At 43.4% G+C, this 20,879-nt stretch overlaps 1 protein-coding gene across 3 annotated transcripts in view; it reads right to left on the reverse strand.

The window, feature by feature from the left end:
- Window positions 1-10: 10 nt before the first annotated feature.
- Window positions 11-20,879, reverse strand: part of wwp2 (WW domain containing E3 ubiquitin protein ligase 2) — a 71,022-nt gene continuing 50,153 nt past the window's right edge. For 2 of the 3 annotated variants that reach the window (XM_079501697.1, XM_079501698.1), the window contains 12 exons: window positions 20,564-20,692; window positions 17,312-17,390; window positions 17,071-17,142; window positions 15,862-15,950; window positions 12,062-12,221; window positions 9,705-9,838; window positions 9,452-9,592; window positions 8,413-8,533; window positions 5,761-5,865; window positions 4,504-4,600; window positions 3,661-3,733; window positions 11-1,117 (listed from right to left, as the gene is read on the reverse strand). In XM_079501697.1, the coding sequence (XP_079357823.1) occupies window positions 1,018-1,117; window positions 3,661-3,733; window positions 4,504-4,600; window positions 5,761-5,865; window positions 8,413-8,533; window positions 9,452-9,592; window positions 9,705-9,838; window positions 12,062-12,221; window positions 15,862-15,950; window positions 17,071-17,142; window positions 17,312-17,390; window positions 20,564-20,692 (1,300 nt within the window). In that variant the 3' untranslated portion in view covers window positions 11-1,017. The remainder of the gene's footprint in view (window positions 1,118-3,660; window positions 3,734-4,503; window positions 4,601-5,760; window positions 5,866-8,412; window positions 8,534-9,451; window positions 9,593-9,704; window positions 9,839-12,061; window positions 12,222-15,861; window positions 15,951-17,070; window positions 17,143-17,311; window positions 17,391-20,563; window positions 20,693-20,879) is intronic. The other variant, XM_079501699.1, reaches the window with a different exon arrangement.

The raw sequence follows: 20,879 nt of genomic DNA on the forward strand, positions 1-20,879 counted from the left end.
ACAATCAGTGTTCAAGATTGGAATCTCATTTATTTTAGCTATGTACAGGAAAGATGGTGAATTTCACAATTAACAGAAAATAAAAAATAAAATCACACCTGACTCACCTCTCTGGCCTGTTACAGAGATACACCAGGCATCACAATGTTACGCTCTCTCTCTCTCTCTCTCATATCGACACTTATTATGCACTCAGTACACACACACAAACTTTTCTTTCTCTCGCCCGATCTCTCATGCACAATCACAATCTCTCTCATTTCACTTTGAAAATGTCCATTTCTCCTTGTATTTATAGATATGATATATTGTTATTTGCATGTACGGTAGCTGTGCTGTCATTGCAATTTGCTGCTGATATTAGAACTATGGTCTTGTGGACTGTATTTGGCGCTGTATTTGTACGAGTCGTCTATAGGCAGGAGACGGGGGACTCTAGTCATATCATAATACTTCTCTGCATGATCCATCATCCACTCCCTGACATGCATGCATGCATGCATGCATGCATACACACACACACACACACACACACACACACACACACACACACACACACACACACACACACACACACACACACACACACACACACACACACACACACACACACACACACACACACACACACACACACACACACACACACACACACACACACACACACACACACACACACACACACACACACACACACACACACACACACACACACACACACACACACACACACAGTACACCCCTCTTTTGCTCTATGCCCGCGTCTCCAAACTCCCGGTATGCTGTGGTTCGTCTCCCATACAAACATCATCCCAAAGTGTGGGGCGGGGCTAGATGCACAGATGACGGGAGATTTCCTATCTCTGATTAAAAAAAAAAAAAAAAAAAAACGTGGGGAAAAAAACTATCCCAACAGAATTCTTCTCTCTCTCTCCTCACTCACTCCATGCCCTCTGTCTGTCTGTCTGTCTGTCTGTCTGTCTGTCTGTCTGTCGGCCTTCGACACATCTCCCACTCTCACTCCTGTCCAAAGCCCTCCGTCTCCTCAATGGCAAACATGAGCTTCTCTCTCAGCTGCTCCAGACTTCTGTAGGGAGGGAGGTCCAGACGGTTGAAGCTGTGAGAGGAAGGCAAACAGCAGCATATTATTACAGTGTAAGCTGGTGACCAGTGGTGGACATGAAAGCACTCAACCCCAGTAAGTGAGTCAAAGTATACAGTAGATCATACATGGGCAACTGGCGGCCCGAGGGCCACATGCGGCCCCCACCATCACTTAATGTGGCCCTCAGGTTAATATCCGAATACTGATATATTATTGAGCTGTTACAACTGCAAACATGACCTGCTTTAATTACGTTTGATATTAGTAGCTTACTGACTAGTATTACAATTTTATTGTCTTCTTTATGTCCAATGTATTTGCATTTAAGTTCATAAAGTACAGTATAACTAAATGTATAACTAAATGCATTTGAAATGAAATAAAAATATTACTTTTCAGGATCCGAATTAAAAAAATAGCAAAAAAATAAATAAATCAGGATTTCAATTAAAATATAGCAGCTCTACAAGCTCAAAACATGTCGCAGTGCGACACGTTTTGAGCTTGTAGATCGGCTATTTTTGCTAAGACAGTAATTTGCAATGTGGCCCTCTGGAGTGAGTGTGGAAATATAGTGGCCCTCTCCATCGTCAAAGTTGCCCACCCCTCCATCGTCAAAGTTGCCCACCCCTGCTGTAGATGGTTGACCTGCTCAAATATTACTCAACTAACAGTACACTGGGTCCCATTTTTCAGAGTCTTTGGTATGACTCGGACGGGGTATTGAACCTTAGAGTATATATGAATAGAGACGGCACCCGGAGGAAACCCTGAGGCGAAATGGGCATAGTGGCCGAATTTGGTATTGCAGCGCTGGGCCAAACACATGAACGCGCTGGTCCGTTGACTATCATTGCGCACGTTCATGATGACACGTGAACGCGGTTTCAGTGCAATGATAGTCAACGGCCAGTGCGTTCATGAGTTTGGCCCAATCAATCCCAGAATTAACTCTGTTCCTACCCGGAAGGAGGAGTGAAATCGCCTCATGCGCTTTTGAGCAACTTAATGCAAGTGGATGGGAGGAGAAATCCGGTGCCGTCTCTATTCATATATACTCTAAGTATTGAACACCGACCTCCCAGTATCAGGGCGGACACCCTAACCACAAGGCCACTGAGCTGGTGTCAAAGTACAAAGTACTGAGTTAAATCACAATGTGCCCTTTCTCTTCCTAGAAATGTAGTGAGGGAAAAGTACAATATTTGACATTGAAACGAAGCGGAGCGAGTCATCAAACAGATAAATGTGCACTACTCAAGTAAATGCACTTCGTTACTGTCCACCACCTAGCATATGATTACAGTAGGTGGTATATCGTTACTGTCCACCACCTAGCATATGATTGCAGTAGGTGGTATATCGTTACTGTCCACCACCTAGCATATGATTACAGTAGGTGGTATATCGTTACTGTCCACCACCTAGCATATGATTACAGTAGGTGGTATATCGTTACTGTCCACCACCTAGCATATGATTACAGTAGGTGGTATATATAGTTACTGTCCACCACCTAGCATATGATTACAGTAGGTGGTATATCGTTACTGTCCACCACCTAGCATATGATTACAGTAGGTGGTATATTGTAAACAGATCACACCTGGTTCATTTAAGCCTGAGTAAAAAAACGTTGATTCACACATTGTGAGCTTGTATCTTTGCTTATAACTTTTTTTCTACCTTTCTACTTGGGCAGTTTAACCAGCGGGGTATTGATCAATCTATTCTAGTCCTAAAATGACAGCTGAGGAATTAAATGGCTGGTGGGATTTGGAAATTAATTTGTGACAATGGCTCGAGTCTAGACACAAGCAAAAAGAGATCCAAACGTAACATAAAAGCAATGAGAAGATGAGAAAACCGCCAGGGCCTGGCCTGGTGGTTACAATTATTTTGTCATAATCGTCATAATCGTGTCCATGTTGAAAGTCACTGTGACGCTTGTAAGGTTGTAGATCAGCTATTTCCGCTGTTTTTACCATTTTGAAAGTATAAAATGTATAAAAAATGCCAGTAATTTCTTGGTATATTTCAGTTATTTGTCATATCTGCTCTGTGCACCTTTTTTTTTACTACGAAGCCTAAAACATTTCTATCCATAATGTTCCAACTTCCAATGCCAAAAGCACAATTAAATCGTTAATCGCAATTATTTGTGTGACAATTGATCATCAACATAAATGTGTAACAGTGATATGCCTTCTTACATTTCCTACAAATCCGATTTGGTCTAAAATGGTCTAAACCTCAGATCAAATGCTTGGCTACAGTGTGTAGTACCAGCATTCAAATTCGAGGGGGGTAAAAAAATGTTTGGCCTTCTTTGGCCCTTGGTCGTGGAATATATTTCATAGGTACTTTGAGGTGTATCATGGATGTATTATTTGCTGTTCTGTAATGTGACATGTACGATGTAGCTTTGAAGTGAAATTTAAATTTTACATCTGCCTCTTGGCCAGTTCCCACTTGTAAAATGTGTTTTTACTGGTTAAATACAGGTAAAATAAAAAATGACAGCCCTACATGTACAGTATGCACGTGGCACTTACCAGGTGTGGCTTCTTGGAAGCCAAGTCTCCTTCCCCACTTTGTCTATACAAAACTTCTGGGGACCATTACTTCCTGTACAGACAAACACACCATGGCTTCCAGTCAGAGGTTGTATCTCTCAAACAGGTACAGAATGCATGCATGGTTCTTTTATTTTGATACACTGCTCTTTATATGTATTCAAACTTGTATTTCTAATAATGTCAGTGAATTACTGGCTACGAGTGCCCAGCAGATGAGGCAGGTTTTACTCTGAAAGGCTCCGTCTTCCATTACCCCCAAAAACAGGGAGACATAATCTTCCATTATGACGTCGCGCTGTCACATCTAAACTTTCTAAAGTCTCTCTAGAAGCGTTTATATTCCAAACGAGATACTAGGTTAAGTCAGAAATGAAGACAGAACATTGCCATTTTGAAAACCATGGAGAGCGCTGCAGATTTAGAGTTATGAGCCACTTTAGGAGGGCCATAAACAAGGAAGTGAATGGCAGTGTGCATCTGCGAAACACAAGGAGATCGCAAAAATAAGTAAATAAATAAAATAACCCTAATGACCCTAAGACGTCCTGGGTACCCTAGGGGGTAATTATAAAGACGTCTTGGGCACTGAAAGTGTTAACCACATCTTTGCTTGTTTCTTTTATATCGTGATTGGGACAGAAATCAACATTGCCCGAGATAGAGGTTTAGTGATTAACCAGCATGCCTGTTCTGGGGAACATACACATCTGTGTTTGACTAAGAACAGAGGGTTTAAGTGGTTGACTTTGAGAAGTGAGTGAGTTCCAATGAAAATGCTTTTAATAGTTATTAATGATAGTGAACATCACAATCCGTTACCTATGAGTTCAGCGAAGCCACCGACAGGCAGCCGACAGGTTCCCGTGACGAACTGGAGAAGACGGATCCTCTTCTCGTTGTCCATTTCCTTCACCACCTGCAGGAGGACATGCCCTCGTTAGGCTGCGCTACATACTGTATACCGTTACTGTAGATCACCGTTTCAGAAACACTGGGTCGGGACCCATTTGTGGGTCACATAACCATTTTTATGGGTCACGAGTAAAAATCCCATTTTTTATTCTTACAGTTAAAATGTTAATATTTCTAAAGATTTAACCCAATTAGGAGAAATTAGGACTGAGGCCGCGTGCCTCCATCTGAAAATATGTTGTTCCAGGGACCCCCAGAAGCAAAGATTTGAGTTAAAAACGTTCACTGGGAAAGAATATATAGTCAAAGACTTGCGCTACAATTTCATGATTTTTCAATAGCTAAAGTATAACATAATGCTTAAAACACCAAAAGGGGTTCCCGTCCTGAATGGGTTAAATAAAGAATACAAAAATGTAAAATAATTTTATGATTTTTAAAACAAAGAATGCAACAAATAGAAATTCCATGAATAAAAAGTAGTGACAATAGCCGATGTACAAGCTCACAAAGCGGCACACATTGTGTACTTGTAGATCTGCTATTTTCACTAGCTTGGCTCCCGGGCAAACGCCTAATCCCTCTTTTGAATCTCAACCTGAAAAGTTTGGGAAGTGAACAATAATAGTAACAAAAAATGACTTTATACTGGTCTCAAACCTTTTCATGTCAAGGACCCCCCCCAAACGCGTGCCCCCTCCAGGAAATATTTTGTGCCAGGGACCACCCATACAATACAAGATTTGTATAGTAAATATTTCAACATTTCCACTTCGACACTCGTGCAGTCACGCACACATACGCTCACTGGAAAATATATTTACAGAGAATTGTGTTTGGATTGGATTATGCAAGAGGTGTTTATAGAGAACAACACGCTTGCACATGCAGACACACATCCGTCACTTTGCATACACACACACACCAGAGTATAAACACATTATCTATAACACATAACTAGATGCGTTAATATAAACCACACACACACACACACACACACACACACACACACACACACACACACACACACACACACACACACACACACACACACACACACACACACACACACACACACACACACACACACACACACACACACACACACACACACACACACACACACACACAGAGAGAGAGAGAGAGAGACAGACAGTTGCGTACCTGCCAGAACCAATGGATCTGTTTGCTGTTCTTGGTGTAGTGTCGGTAGATGGTGTTCTTCTGCCAGTCTGCCAGGTCTATCTCCTGCATGCCACACAGCATCAGCTAGAAAGACACACACATCACACACAAGCTCAAATACGGAGAACACTGGGCCACACGGTGGTCAGTCGGTATAGCGCTGTCGCCTCACAGCTAGCAGGCCCCGGGTTCCATTCCATTCCCACCGGAGACGCTCTGGGCGTGTTCTCTCCTCCGCATCATCATACCATACCCTAGGTGGGGTTGGTGAAAGTGTGGAGTTTGCATGTTCTCCCCGTGTCCCCTAGCGTAGGTACCCTCACAAAAACATGCAGTAATCCTAGTCTATATACTGCCTCCCCCTGGTCAGCCGGGGCGCCTGATGGGAGGTGAAAGGCACCCCCCTGTCAGAAGCGGCCTGCTCACTCTTCATGCATTGAAGGAAGCATGAGCTCAGCTCGGGGCTCTCCCCAGGTTGGCAGAGGGAGAGTAGTGCCCAGCATTACAGCTTAGTCAATTGGCACCGGGTGAAAAATGGGTTACAAAATTGTGGGATAAAAAAAAACTGTTCCTTTTTTATTATCGTTTTTAAAACATTTTACAATATTGTTTTAAAATAGTGAAAATTTCTGATGTCCACTACTTCTGTGTGACACTCTTTAATTGTTTGATTAATTTATGAAAAAAATTAAAATAAATAAACATAAAAAGTTTAAATATGGAGATATGAGTCTGCCAGACAGCAGCTAATGGACACATACATGAACACAGGCCCAGAGGTAAAAAGAAAACATGATAGAAGCACGGGAATCGTTCCAGAACAATAGAAATGAAAGACACAAGACAACAATGAATGCTGGTGAGTCAGACTATAATTATTAGTCGTAAGAATAGACCGTTCTAATAATTGATGTGCTGTGGTGGTCTGATATATTCAGGTTCTCACTGCAATGCTCTGCTACACCGAGCGATTTGATCTGAGGCCTGGAACTAATGAGCTATTGATCAAGTTCTTGGCGTGGTGTTGCAACGCCGTGGCATATCATTAACTGGCCAACAATTAAGGTCAAAGAACCATTTTAGAATAACAATGTTCTGTCATCATTCCAAGTGACTCTTCTCTTGCTGTAGTAGTAGTACACCGTTAAATCCTCAGTGTCGTTAACCCTGAGAGTGCACGCACCCTTTTGGTTGCATTTGCAACCATTTCCGAGTTGCAAACGGATAAATTAAAATGGAGGAATTTTACCGCGTATCAACTGGCAGACTGTTCTGTCCTCTGACGCCAGGAAGGAGACAGAGGACAGAACAAGTACAAAACAACGTTATTTGTTATGTATCACACAGAGCACATGCTGGAGGATCAAACAGGGACACAACCACAGATATTTGAGTTTATAAACCCTATATTCCCTATGCCACACAATGATGTGGTCACACGTTTGGTAAAGTGCACTGCTTTATGCGTGGAAGCAGGACCAGGCAGAGATCCATAGACGGAACTAGAGTACAACTACCATAGGTCCAGTGATGATGAAGGGTACCGCCCTCTCGTTAAGGAGGGGTGCCTTTGGATAGGTCCAGTGATGATGAAGGGTACCGCCCTCTTGTTAAGGAGGGGTGCCTTTGGATAGGTCCAGTGATGATGAAGGGCACCGCCCTCTTGTTAAGGAGGGGTGCCTTTGGATGCGGTTCACTGGTGTAAGAAGGACACTCATTATCTGATGACTAGTAATATGCATAGTCTGCATCCCACTGCAGGACTGCACCAGAAACAACACAACCTACAGATCTGAGTACTATCAGCATACACAACTATTGAAAAATATATTGTTGCTGTCGGACAGAAGCCAAGCGCCTGTATTCCAAAGGAAGGTTCAGTGGCTCAGGGGTAGAGTGGTCGGTAGAGCAGCCGGATGGGAACCGCAAGGTTCCCAGTTCGATCCCGCGGGCTCCCCCAGAGTAAGTGACGAAGTGTCCTTGAGCAAGACTCTGAACCCTAATTGCTCCCGATGTGCAGGTTGGTGCCTTGCATGGTTTGCTCTGCCATCGGTGTATGTCTGTATTATTGTACATACATTTCTCATGCCAATAAAGCCCTTTGAATTGAATTGGTGAATATACTATTTAAAGCACTTTGGGTAAAAGCGCTATGTAAATGCACCATTTACCATTTTATAATGTTCAGGCTCTTGTTAATAATCTTCTCACTGCTTAAATATTTATAAGACCCACAGAATTAACAACTTTAAACCTGGAGTCCCTATTTTTGGAAGGTCATTGTAGAGTGTAGACGAAGGTTTTCAAAATGTTTCAACATGAAAAATGTAATAGAAAAAACAATAGCAAAAATAACCAAATCAGGAACCTGTTTTAAATTGCCATTACATTTTGGGGCAGTAAGAATGAACACTGTTAAAGATGCCATGATTAGTTTTTTCGTACAATGTGTCAATGAAGTTAACATTACTCTAATAGACCCCCAGGTGTGGTTAGATTTAAATAGCCTTCCCTGTGTGTTTTGGTTTCTTCCTGAAAGCTGAAAGCCTTCGAGTCAAAAGGCCCAAATGAAATACACCTAACCTGACTGACTGGGTATGGATGAATATGAACCATATTCCAGAGACTCACCTCCAGCTCCTTCTCGTCGAAATAGCGCAGCCACTCCAGAGGCACCACCTCGTTGAAGCCGTCTAGGAAGGCCTTGGTCTGCTCCTCCACGCCTCGGGTGAAGCGCCAGTCCGTCAACAGGCTGATGCACGCACAGTCGCACAAACACACGCACGCACACACGCACGCACGCACACACACACACACGCGCAGTGCAAAGAGAAACGAAGGGACGCAATGTGAAAGGCAGGAAGGAGGGAGAAGAGGGTGAGGAGTGCAGGAAGGAAAATGGAATGAGAAGGGAGAGGGAGTATGAGAAGTCAGTATTAGGGCTGTCACGATTACACATTTAAGTTGATGATTAATTGTCACAAAAATAATTGCGATTAGCGATTTAATTGTGTTTTTGGCGTTGAGAATTGGAACATATGCAAAAAGAATACATTTATGATTTAAAAATGCACAGGGCAGATATGACAAATAACTGAAATATACAAAGAAATTACTGACATTCTCATTCATTATTTTTTAGATGATCTACAAGCTTACAAAGTGTCACGAGGTGACGCGTTGTAAACTTGTAGATCTGCTTTTTTCAGCTTATTTTAAAGTTTTTCCAATGTGGAAACAATTGACAAAAATAATTGCGATTATCTCAAAAGACAGGCCTAGTCAGCAATTAGTGTAGTACAATAACCCATTCAGGACGGGAACCCCCGTTTTAAACATTATGTTATACTTTAGCTATTGAAAAATAGCTATTTTTGAAACATCGTGAAAATGTGGCGCAAATCTTTGAATATATATACTTTCAGAGCGAGCGTTTTTAACTCAAATCTTGGAACAACATATTTTCAGATGGCGGTCCGCGGCCAAATACAGATAATTCTGGGGGTTCTTGACATGAAAAAGGTTGAGCACCACTGATATAGAAACATAGGTTTTTCAGAAATAATTAACCCAAAATGGGTTAATTTGGTTATTTATTTATCAGTTTAACAAATTATTACAGACAGAGTTACATGAAATAAATAAAAAGAAGAGAAGACTGAGGTCTAACCCGATGTACTCCTCCTTGTTTTCCTCGTTGACCAGTTCATTCTCTCCGTCGTCTTTCAGCATGTGTGTGGAGACCTTCCCTAAGATCTCCATGTCCTGAGCAAAATACAGCTCCACGCCACACTCCTCTAAGCTGTTATCTCTGGAAGCACACAGACACATTACATGTACAGTATGTATTATAAGTAAAGACATACAAAAACATATTCAAACACGCAACACATTAAAACAAAACGTGGCCGTGCATTACTTACTTGACCCACATGATGGAGTTATAGAACTCGGGGTCTATGGACTCCAGGTCTTTGAGCGTGGGTTTCTTGTTCAACATGCGCTTGTAGAACGGCAGAGTGAACCCTGTGTCGATGAATTTCCCGTGATACAGGGCCTGGAGAAAGAACAGAAAGAGAGAGAGGAGAAGATTTAAATCCTATATTCTATGTTCCACATAAGCAAATGTGCAAAAATCTATGTCTATGCAAGACAGGATTTTGTTGTGGAAACAACAATATTATACAATATACATAGTCAGCACGGACGAGTAGTAACACATGTTGTGATTGGTCGAAAAAGCTAATTTCCAAGGGAAATGCGCACAACGGAAGTCCTGCCCCTCTAGACACACTCTGCATTAGGTCGTGACCTCAGAGATTAAGAGTAAAGGCTGGCCTTGTGGTTCCCACACACATGAACACAAACACACACACACACACACACACACACATGAACACAAACATGTGCTCGAGCGTGCACACACACACACACACTCTGAGAGCAGACAGAGCTGAGACTGCACTCACACATTCGAAACACGTGTTTTGTCTGTGTTCTGATGTAATTTTCTGGGGTCTAGTAGGACTATAGTAAATAATGAAAAAGAAATCGCTATGAAATGTTGTAAAAAAGCTAAAGCTAAAATCACTAACACGAAAGAAAGCAGCAAATGATTTTTTTTTAATAATAACACTCATCTTTTACTTTCTCTAATGACAACCTAAAGTTCAAAAAACATGAACCTTGGTTGAAAAAACCCCTAAAGTTGTCCTTTTTAAGACATCTCAGAGAGAGAACCCAGTGTACTGTAGCAACGCTCCAACAACAACACTGACCCACCGACTGACTGACTCACTGTCTGTTCACTTCACTCACTGCAGCTCTAGTCTGTACAGCCCTGCACGTGGCCCTCCACATACAGGATATGACTGGGCCGGATAATGGCACATTTTACACTTGGTTGCATGCTGAAAATAGCAGATCTACAAGCTCACAACGTGGCGTGATGCGACGTGTTGTGTGAGTCGTGGAAAAGAGAGAGCTACAAACTAGTTGGACTTGGGAGAGACGAGCATCTTTATAAGGCCAGTCAGTGAAAGGCATTTTAAGACTAAATATAGACCCTTGTTGGCGGGTGTGGGCTGGGTGCGGCAGTGAAGTCATTCAAGGGGGGGGGGGGGTGAAGTAGAGGAGTGGAGAGCAAAAGTACTCAAATGATTTAAGTAAAAGTAGCAATAATGCAATGTGATACAAGTAAAAGTCGGGAATTAAAAATGTACTTGAGGAAAAGTACCAAAGTATTGGCTTCAAAATCGTACGAAAAGTACTCGTTTTGCAGAATGTCCCATTTCAAGTTTTGAGAAGAGAATAAAATCTGCACTCTCAGTAATAGTGTAATAGTAGGAGTCTTTTTTTAATAAAGACTCCTACTATTACTGAGAGCGCAGATTTTATTCTCCATCTATACGTATTCCCCGAATCTGCACCCAGCATACGCCTGAACACTCCCAGACTGTCACCTTTAGTTGAGCGAGCCATTTCAAGTTTTCACATGCATAATAATCTTTTGAAAATAGCTGCTCTACAAGCTCACAATCCGTTGCATCGTGGCGCATTGTGAGCTCTTAGATCGTCTATTTTCAAATGGACGAAATGTATGTTTTGAAATAATAATCCAAATCTACTAGAGAGAGAGAGAGGTAGTTAAGCTTGGCAGGACGAGGGGTGGAGGGGGTTGGGGCTGAGTCCTCAGAATAAAAGACGTATTCACTCGGTCGGGGGTGCGCGCACTTCTGACGGATCTCATAAATACATCAGTGCACAGCAGAGGGACAACACTTCTCTGTGTGTGTGCTGCTCGCAGGGTTTTATTTTTTTAGGGGGGGGTCGGTGGAAGAAAAAAAACACCACCCCCAAAAATAACCAAACTCTGTGAACCAAGTTGTTCCACAGCGATGATGTCGAAAAGAGTGTGTGTATGCGTGTGTGCGTGTGTGTGTATGCGTGCGCGCACGTGTGTGTGTGTGTATGCGTGCGTGCGTGCGTGTGCTGCAGTGGTCAATGGGTGTGTGTGTTAGGCTCCTCAACAGTGACACTTGGTGGTCAAGCAACGCTATTTCCATACTGAAAGGGACGTACACAACACGGACATACATACATACATACATGCATACAGACACACATAGCTGTTCATTGGAGTGGCTGGCACCACTAATCTAATTAGTTACCATAATCCCTATTCTGGACGTGTCATACATAATCTGCGAATATTAGGGGAGCAATCCGGTGGTTACACTTGTGAGGTTTGGTGTGTGTTTTGTTTGAGTGACGGGCTCACCATGGCGATGAAGCGACCGATGAAGCGGAAGTAGGTGAGGTGGTCCGGGTTGATGGAGGAGGCCGGGTTGATCTGGAGGCAGTAGTTGTTCTTACCGGCATACTCAAACAGACAGTACATGGGGTTCAGAACCTCATGGGAGAGCAGGAAGAACCACTCTCTGGAGAGAGGGGGACGGGGAGGGGAGGAATGGATTGGAGAGTAGAGGAGGGGTGAGGAGGAGAGAAGAGAAGAGAAGAGAAGAGAAGAGTGGAGGTGGAGGAGTGGAGAGGAGAGGAAGCATTAGCCCATGGAATAAAGTAAAATAAAATCTCACGACACAACCACTTTGTCCCAAACTGTGATTTGTGACTAGTGCTCCGTTTCCCCAATAAAATAATAAACACAGTATGTTAAAGCCAACTTTTGTTGTGATAAATCATGACAATAAACACAATGTTTTGGGCCGATCAAATAAATAGAAAAAGAAAAGAAAAAGTGTTTATTGTCACGATTTGTCACAACAAGAGTTGGCTTTGTCCGAGGCTTAAAAGGCCTTGCAACGTCTATGGGAAAAATTAATGGGGAATTCTCTTCCAGGCCCGTCGTCGGGCCGCGGGACTGCAAAGCTCTATACAGCCGACCATGCAGTTGATGAAGTCATAGAGGGGCGGGGCGGGCGCGCAAGGAGCAACCGCTGGAGAATATTGGTTCACCGATCTGATCCATTTTCGTCCATGCTAAACCCCTTATCCCTAAACTACTTTGCCTTTTCCTGTTACTATTTTGAAAAACATTAAAATAGCCAATCTACATCGACAAGTTGTGAGCTTGTAGATTGGCTATTTTAACTATTCAAAAATGTTTTTCAAAATAGTCAAAAAAGGCTAAATAAAATAGTTTAGGGATAATGGCTTAGCATGGACGAAAATAGAGCCGGAGATGTTCTGCAGACTGAGATAATGTTCCACAATACTAACAGTTGAATGCAAATGTCAAAATTCTACATTTGATTGTTACGTTCAGTTGCCATTAGTGAGAAACTAACAGGGTTGCATTAATTCAAGTGCAAAACACACAATAACATAAAACATACGACAACAACAAAACATATTGGGTAACAAGTACAACAGACAGACAAGCCAACATGAAGGTGAGACGGGTTGCATGATAGAACAACAACAAAACATGAACATGAAAGAGAGAACTAAATGAAACAATAAGCAAAATAAAAATAAAATATATAAGATAGTATTTAGATATAAAATAATACATATATGATGAAACACAACGCAAACAATGATTCTGATTACAACCTAGTGCCATTTGTAGCAAATAGGGCTGCAACATGTTTTATGAAAATTATTAATGCATTACTATTTACTTATTCTATTTTTCTTTTTGGTTTTTTTACATTTTCACCTACAATTATGTTCCTAAAATAGGTACATTAATTATTTAAATTATTATTTCATTATTTGGCCTAATCTCGACGACCTTTAGAGGCCTGGGCCGCCCGAGCGGTCCAGTTTATATAGTTTATATATATATATATATATATATATATATATATATATATATATATATATAAATTCTTTACTGTTAGACTCTTGGTTTACCTATGATCCTAGATGACTATTTTTCTGCATTTTATGCATTACCTTGCCTTGTCCTTGCTTACTGTAAATCGCTCTGGATTAAGAGCATCTGCTAAATGCCTAAATTGTAAAGTAACGGCTGCACCCCTGGAAGCCAATCTAACTAAACATTGTGAAGTCAATCTCTCTGAAGAGCCGGTTCAGCTTAAACAGGACAAATCAGGCCAGACGGATCTCTCCCAGGTATTTCTAATATGTGTGGAATGTCTGAGGACCCCAATTCCCAGATAGGAGTCAGACTAGTTGGAAGGTTTTCCCGTGGAAGTAATGTTTCAAGATAAGCGGTGATAAGCAGGGTGAACGGGATAACGCGCACACACACAAAACATTCCGTGTGTGTGAATGCCAAATGCGCCGTGTTCCCATGTGTCATCTTATCAATGACTTGGCTCACAGTCACAGAGTGCGTATGCTGCACACACTGGGAGAGGACTGGACCTCTTCAGAGAAACCCACATACAGAGAAGCCGGACGTAAACATGTTAAGATAATGGATTACCTTGATAGAATACAGGCTGTCAGAATACCATTTAGATTATGTAATGGGGGTTTAGAGATAAATTAGTGTGTACATAGCTAGACAAATGGAAATACACCCACACACACACATCATGAATGGCATTTGACTGACATGAAGAACACATATATGCAGTTGTTTATAAATCAAGATACAATGGAAAAGCATTATATGGATTGTGGAAAGATGGCATCTATCTATCTATCAGAAAGAATGAAGTCCACCACCACCAAGCGCTCCCCTGCCCTGCCCTTCCCTCCCCGTGGGTATGTGAGGGGAGGGGGAGGGTGTCGGGCTGAGGTCGGACGGACGGACGGATGGACGGAAGGACGGACGGACTGACGGACGCAGACACCTCCCAACATCCCGTCCGTGGTTCTACCCTGTGGTAGAACAGCATGACGTCACCTACCATAGGGTAAAACCACTGACGTGACACCGGAGACAGAGACATAACAACCCCCAAAGAAACAACACATAAAATAAAGACAATAAGCCACATAAAGAGAGAGGCGGGACTGGAACACAACAGATGCGGGTGGTGGCGCTACAATGGCAGGGCAGTGGATGGGTGGAGGATGGGTGGATGGATGGATGGATGCATGGGTGGAGGATGTGGGAGGGAAGGAGGAGCAGAATAGGTGTGTGTTTGTGTGGGGGGAGGTGTAAGGGACGGGATGGGAGCAGGGTAGGATAGGAATAGAAAACAGAAGAAAGCGCCAGCACTCAATAAATGTCCTTTCCACATGTTTTATTTAGGAACAAACAGCGGACGTGTTTGGGCCTTCCTTGCACGCTGAGGAAGGCCAAACAGGCCTTCCTTGCACGCTGAGGAAGGCCTGTTTGGCCGAAACGCGTCTGCTGTTTGTTCGTCAGATGTGAAAAGGACATTTATTATAATTATTTTTTAAAGATTTGTTTTGGGGGCTTTTTATGCCTTTATTGATAAGGAACAGTAGTCAGACAGGAAAGGGGGAGAGAGATGGGGAGTGCCACGCAGGCAAATGCCGTCGTGCTCGGGGGTCGAACCCACGGCACACCGTCCGGCTGGTTTGGCAGCCTAGGTGCCCAGACGGTTGAGCTAACCGCCCGGGCCGAAAAGGACATGTATTGAGTGCTGGTGCTTTCTTATACCTATAAGGATATTCTTCTACCCTGGAGTATTGCGGGTTGTCTGCTTTGGCAGTCTTTTTCTCTTAGGATAGGAATAGGAAATGGAGGGAGGAGAGAGATGAACTCTATTGAAGGTGGAGGTGAAAGGATGGCAAAAAAACAAACAAACACAACAACAACAACCAAATAAACAAGGAACCCATCACCAAAATGGACATAAATGATTGACAAACAGTTACCTTAAAATCACCCCTGACACCACACACACACACACACACACACAAGACAAGGGCTATGACTGATGAAAAATATGTTTTTTTTTTCCTTCTTTTTCATTGTTCATCGCCTTAGGCCTTTAAGCACCTCCTCAATTCTGGAGTGTGCCCTTCTCCTGCTTGTTTGACATGTTTTTAAGGACTATGACTGTATGCAGGCCGCAAATAAAACCCCTTTGAGATGTTGGTTATTGGAGGGGAGAACAAGCACACAACATGGGGCTGTGCATCATGGCTTGTGGAGCGGAGCGTTCTCACCTGGCGATGCCCCCGTAGTCCAGTCCCTCCTCTCCTCTCATGATGATGTAGAGTCTACGACGCAGGTCGTACGGCTTCACGTTCATGATCTAAAAGAAGGACGGCCACGTTGACTCACATCGTTTAAGCTTTAGGACAAAATGTCCTAACCTACAAGTAAGTCAACTCAAGGATCCAGACTAGAGTCTAGTCATAATTAGCAAATATTTAGGCCGTGCACCACCTGTTACCTCCTGACCTAGTTGACGCACCCCCTGTTACCTCCTGACCTAGTTGACGCACCCCCTGTTACCTCCTGACCTAGTTGACGCACCCCCTGTTACCTCCTGACCTAGTTGACGCACCCCCTGTTACCTCCTGACCTAGTTGACGCACCCTGCATTATGGCAAATAATCACAGGTCGTCACTGCACTGAGAGACATGCATCTGCTGTATACTCCCGCAGCTGCTCTATAGTGTACATCTCCAGTGTTCTACCAGATTTTGCCGTTTGTGCAAAATAACACCTTAAAACCGCCATTACCCTTTTCATGTCACGCACCACCTAGAGGGCGCTCACGCACCACAGGTTGGGAACGCCTGATCTAGACAATCAATTTGGTAACAGGATCAAAGATGAATGAATAAGTAACCATCTTAAACCACTTAACTACAAGAGAAATAGGAGATCTACAAGCTCACAACATATCTTACTGAGCTTGTAGATCAGCCATCTATCGAAATACCTTCAAACCTTTTCTTTTCAAAGTCGGAATGCCAATGTTAAAGTGGTAAAAAAGAGAAAATAAATCAAATGTCAAAAGAACTTCAAATACGTTATTTAGAATTTTGCTTCGAAGGCTTCATAATTGAACAAAGACGCCAACCTTCTAGTTTCCAGCTTGTGTGCATTGAATACTCTGAACTGTAGTCAATAGTACTCAATAGTTAGAGCCCATTGGAAATGCAATGGCGGTCGGCCCTACAGTGGAACGACACAGGAAGAGAGATAGACATTGGTTTTCTCGTTCCTCGTTTCACTGGGAATCGAACGGTGGATCTTAGGTTAGCCAAGGGAGCCATCTAGTGTAAAAAAAAAAAAAAAGCTAAGTCGTCCTTGACAGTGTGGGCATTTGAAAAAAAAAGAAAAGTCGTAAAAGTCATCGTTGGCAGTCAATGCGGGCAATTACATGAAATGCAAGGATTTGTGTGAAGTGTGACGCTCTGACCTGCTGGAAGGAGTCCTCAAACAGTGTTTGTCTGGACACCGAGATCTTCACATGGCTGGGCAATGCATTGGACTGGAAACAGCAAAAGAAATAAACAAAAACAAACACACGCGTAAAAAAAGTGAGTTTTGATGGAAAGAAGAATCTTGTTCCGTCTACACAGTGGCTATAAAATAATTCCGACCAAGGCTTTTATTGTGACTACAGTATAGGCCTGTGTGTGTCTGCAGTCAGCACTTACATGGCACAGGAAGCGGAACTGGTGGTATTTCCACCTGAAGCTACGATCGTATGCACCTGGGGAACCGCCCTGCCGCGACCTACACACACACGTGCACACACGCACGCACGCACACACACACACACACACACACACACACACAGAGAGAGAGAGAGAGGGGAGAAAGGGAAAATTCAATTTGACACTGTTAAAACAAGGGGAGCCAGTGGAAATCCCCACCCTGCTATATTGCATTTACATTTCGGACGCGTCGCGTACAAAGCAAGCGCTTAATGTTCATCTGAGCTTACAGACACCACTGAGAGGTGGCGTTGGAGTAAAGCGCATGAGGCAGCACACTGAGCACAGTGGTGGAAAGTGACTAAGTACAATTTTTATTTGTACTTTACTTGAGTTATTTCCAATTTTTAATACTTTTACTTCTACTCCCCTACATCTCAGATCCAAATGTTTACTTCAACTCCACTACATTTATTTGAAAACTTTAGTTACTAGTCGTTATACTTTTGCAGATTTGGATTATTACTACAAAACGTTATGGAACAACTTATTTTGAGATGGGGGTCCGCAGCCAAATACAGATCATTCCGGGGGTCCTTGACATGAAAAAGGCCGAGCACCACTGACATAGAAACATAGGGTTTTCAGAAAACTGTTAGGATTAAGAAGCCTTTTATTTTAAGAGACCTCAGTCCAAAATGGGGGCTGAAACAATGCAACTCCAGAAGCCCAGAGCCTTGGTCACCACGCTGTACTGGAGCTGTGACCAGAAGACGTGTTTAGTTGTGCACATAAACAGCAGGAAATAATCAGGGACAAAACATTGCATGGGCCCATTCATTCTCTCTTACCAAAGTGGCTCCATATATTTATTTACACATCTTGAAGCCATCAAACGTTTTCAAATCTTTCTTGGTTGCTGCTGGCTCCTCGTGTTCGCCAATATTGGGGGGTGGGGGGACTACACACAACGCCAAAAGTAAATTAATCCTTAAGCTGAGTGGCATTCTGGGTCTGAGATACTCGAGGCGTGTGTGTGCGCGTGTGCGTGTGTGGGGCCTCTGGTTGTGCAGAGAGAATAACAGTCACGGTAACTGGGGGAGTAGAGAGAGAGCGGCGAGAGAGGGATAAGACGTAGAGGTGAGAGCAAGGCGTGTGTGTGTGTGTGTGTGTGTGTGTGTGTGTGTGTGGGATAAGACGTAGAGGTGAGAGCAAGGCGTGTGTGTGTGTGTGTGGGATAAGACGTAGAGGTGAGAGCGAGGCGTGCAGCTGTGTTAGTATAATCTCCACCGTCCCACAGCAGCACACACACTGGATATGTGCACTGTCAGCACCGGAGAATCCCCCCCACACACACACACACACACACAGAGAGAGGGGGGGAAGGGGGAGGAGAGAGAGAAAGGGGGGGGGGGGGGGGGGGGGGAGACGGACGGACTGACTGACAGACACAAAAAGATGGGAACAAGACAGAGGAGAGATCATCATATACAATACTAAACGGGAGGGAGGGGAAGAGAGAGAGAGAGAGACACACAGACAGACAGAACGTTTTAACAGCGGGCGACAGCCAGACGAATTTTCCGGAAGTGCGTTATTTGTCTATGGGACCCGGCAACTACCGGCAATAGCAGGCGAACAGGCGATGGTTGAAAAGTGGGCAGAGCAACGTCGCCCGAAAAGATAAAAATAATTCATCTTTTCGGGCGATGCTCGCCCGCTTAAAACGTACTGAGAAAGAGAGAGACAAACAGACAGACAGACAGACAGACAGACAGAGAGAGAGAGACACAGACAGACAGACAGAGGGGGGAGGGGGGAGAGAGAATGTGGAGGCCAGGGTAGAGAAAAGAGGCCTCTAATGCAGTGGGATTTGGGTTGGCAAGTGCTGCCAGGCACATCTTGGTTTGGGTTAGGAAATGGAGACCGCAGCGGCAATGTACTGGCCACGGACACAGACTCCTAGTATTCAACGTAGAACACTTAAGACACTCCGAGATCCGTCTGCGACCAGCGGGACTAAAAAATATAGCATGGATGGAGAACCATCGTATGTTGAAACATCAGCATGAAAAGTAGTTTGCAGACACACAGACGCACACGCGCGCACGCACACAAACAAGAGGAAATAAACATTCATGCACGCAAATGAACACAAAGCATGCCAGCTTGCATGTACACTTGTACACACAAAGAAAATGCGCAGAGCTAACACATATACATATCAGAGCTGGATGTTATGGAGCCGTTAGGCCACATCAGCACATTATGACTTGACCTTCTGGGTAAGAAATAAGAATACTTATGAGCAAGGCACACATCCATGAGCTTTAAGGACGGGGGGACGGGGGCGTGCGGTGTCTCACATTTTATGAACATGTGCATGTGATAAAACACGACTACTTGATGTAAAACACCCAAGTTAATCGTGTGCAATTCGAAGAAGTGATTTATGTTTTGTTTTTGTTTTAATGGCTCTACAAAGAAAAAAGTCAAGCAACGATGAAACATGGCCGCGACAAAGTGACAGATTAACAAATGGGCCCTTCTGCAAAAAAGAAAGGAAGGGGACGGCATTAAACTATGGTAAGAGTATTATTTCTGTGTTATTGAAATGAGGAGACTTTTTTTTAATAATTATTTGCTACAAACCAGACCTAGTAGGTGACATCATTTCAGCCCAATATGGACTCAAACAAGAGTTCATGTAACTTGGATACAGGCCTCTTTCTGGTTTTTGCTTTTGCTTTGCTGAAAACAAAAAAACTGGCTTGACGCTTTTTGTCTGAGGTCTGTACAAGTAAACTGTACCTAAAAACAAAGCAGGGCGGGGGGTGGTTCCCAAACCTTTTCACGTCAAAGACCCCAAAATTGACACTAATTAGCCCGAGGACCCCCATTTGAAAAGATATGCCAAGGACCCCCATGAGAGAAGATTTTTATGGCAGTGATTCACAACCTGTTTAATTTCAAGGAACCTCAATTTGACATGCATTAGGCTACGGACCCCCATTTAATGGCATTTCTATCTCTGGGACCCCTAATTTATATTGTAAAATCAATGTTAATTTAACTGAGAGTGTACAAATGGTCAATTTGGTTCCATTTGTACAACTCTCAGAGTTACAGACCCATAAGGGTCCATTTGGCTCCAAACTATCATTTAGCTGGGGACCCCCTGGAACTCCCTCAAGGACCCCTGGGGGTCCCCGGACCCCATTTTGGGAACCACTGGGTAAAGTGGATATTTACCCTGACTCAAACCCGGGGCGAGGGTCTTTAAAGCTGGTGGTGCGAGAGTTGTGATCCACAAAATATCTCACTCCCTCGGCGGTGTACTTCATCTCCGAGCCCGGGGGCAGGGGGGGCTCCTGGATCATCCTGAAACAGGGGAGAGGGGCAGTGGTGAGCTGCACGGTCCCGGCCTGGTGGGGGTCTCGTCCCCCTGGCAGTGTTGATTTCCTCGACTAATACTACTATGACAAAAATAAATGTTCGTCGACTACCTTTTTTTTTCACTGACGAAAACCAAATGGAAACTAAATGAAAACTAAGCTATGATGACTAA

Source organism: Electrona antarctica (assembly GCF_951216825.1).
Source record: "Electrona antarctica genome assembly, chromosome: 5".
NCBI lineage: Eukaryota > Metazoa > Chordata > Actinopteri > Myctophiformes > Myctophidae > Electrona > Electrona antarctica.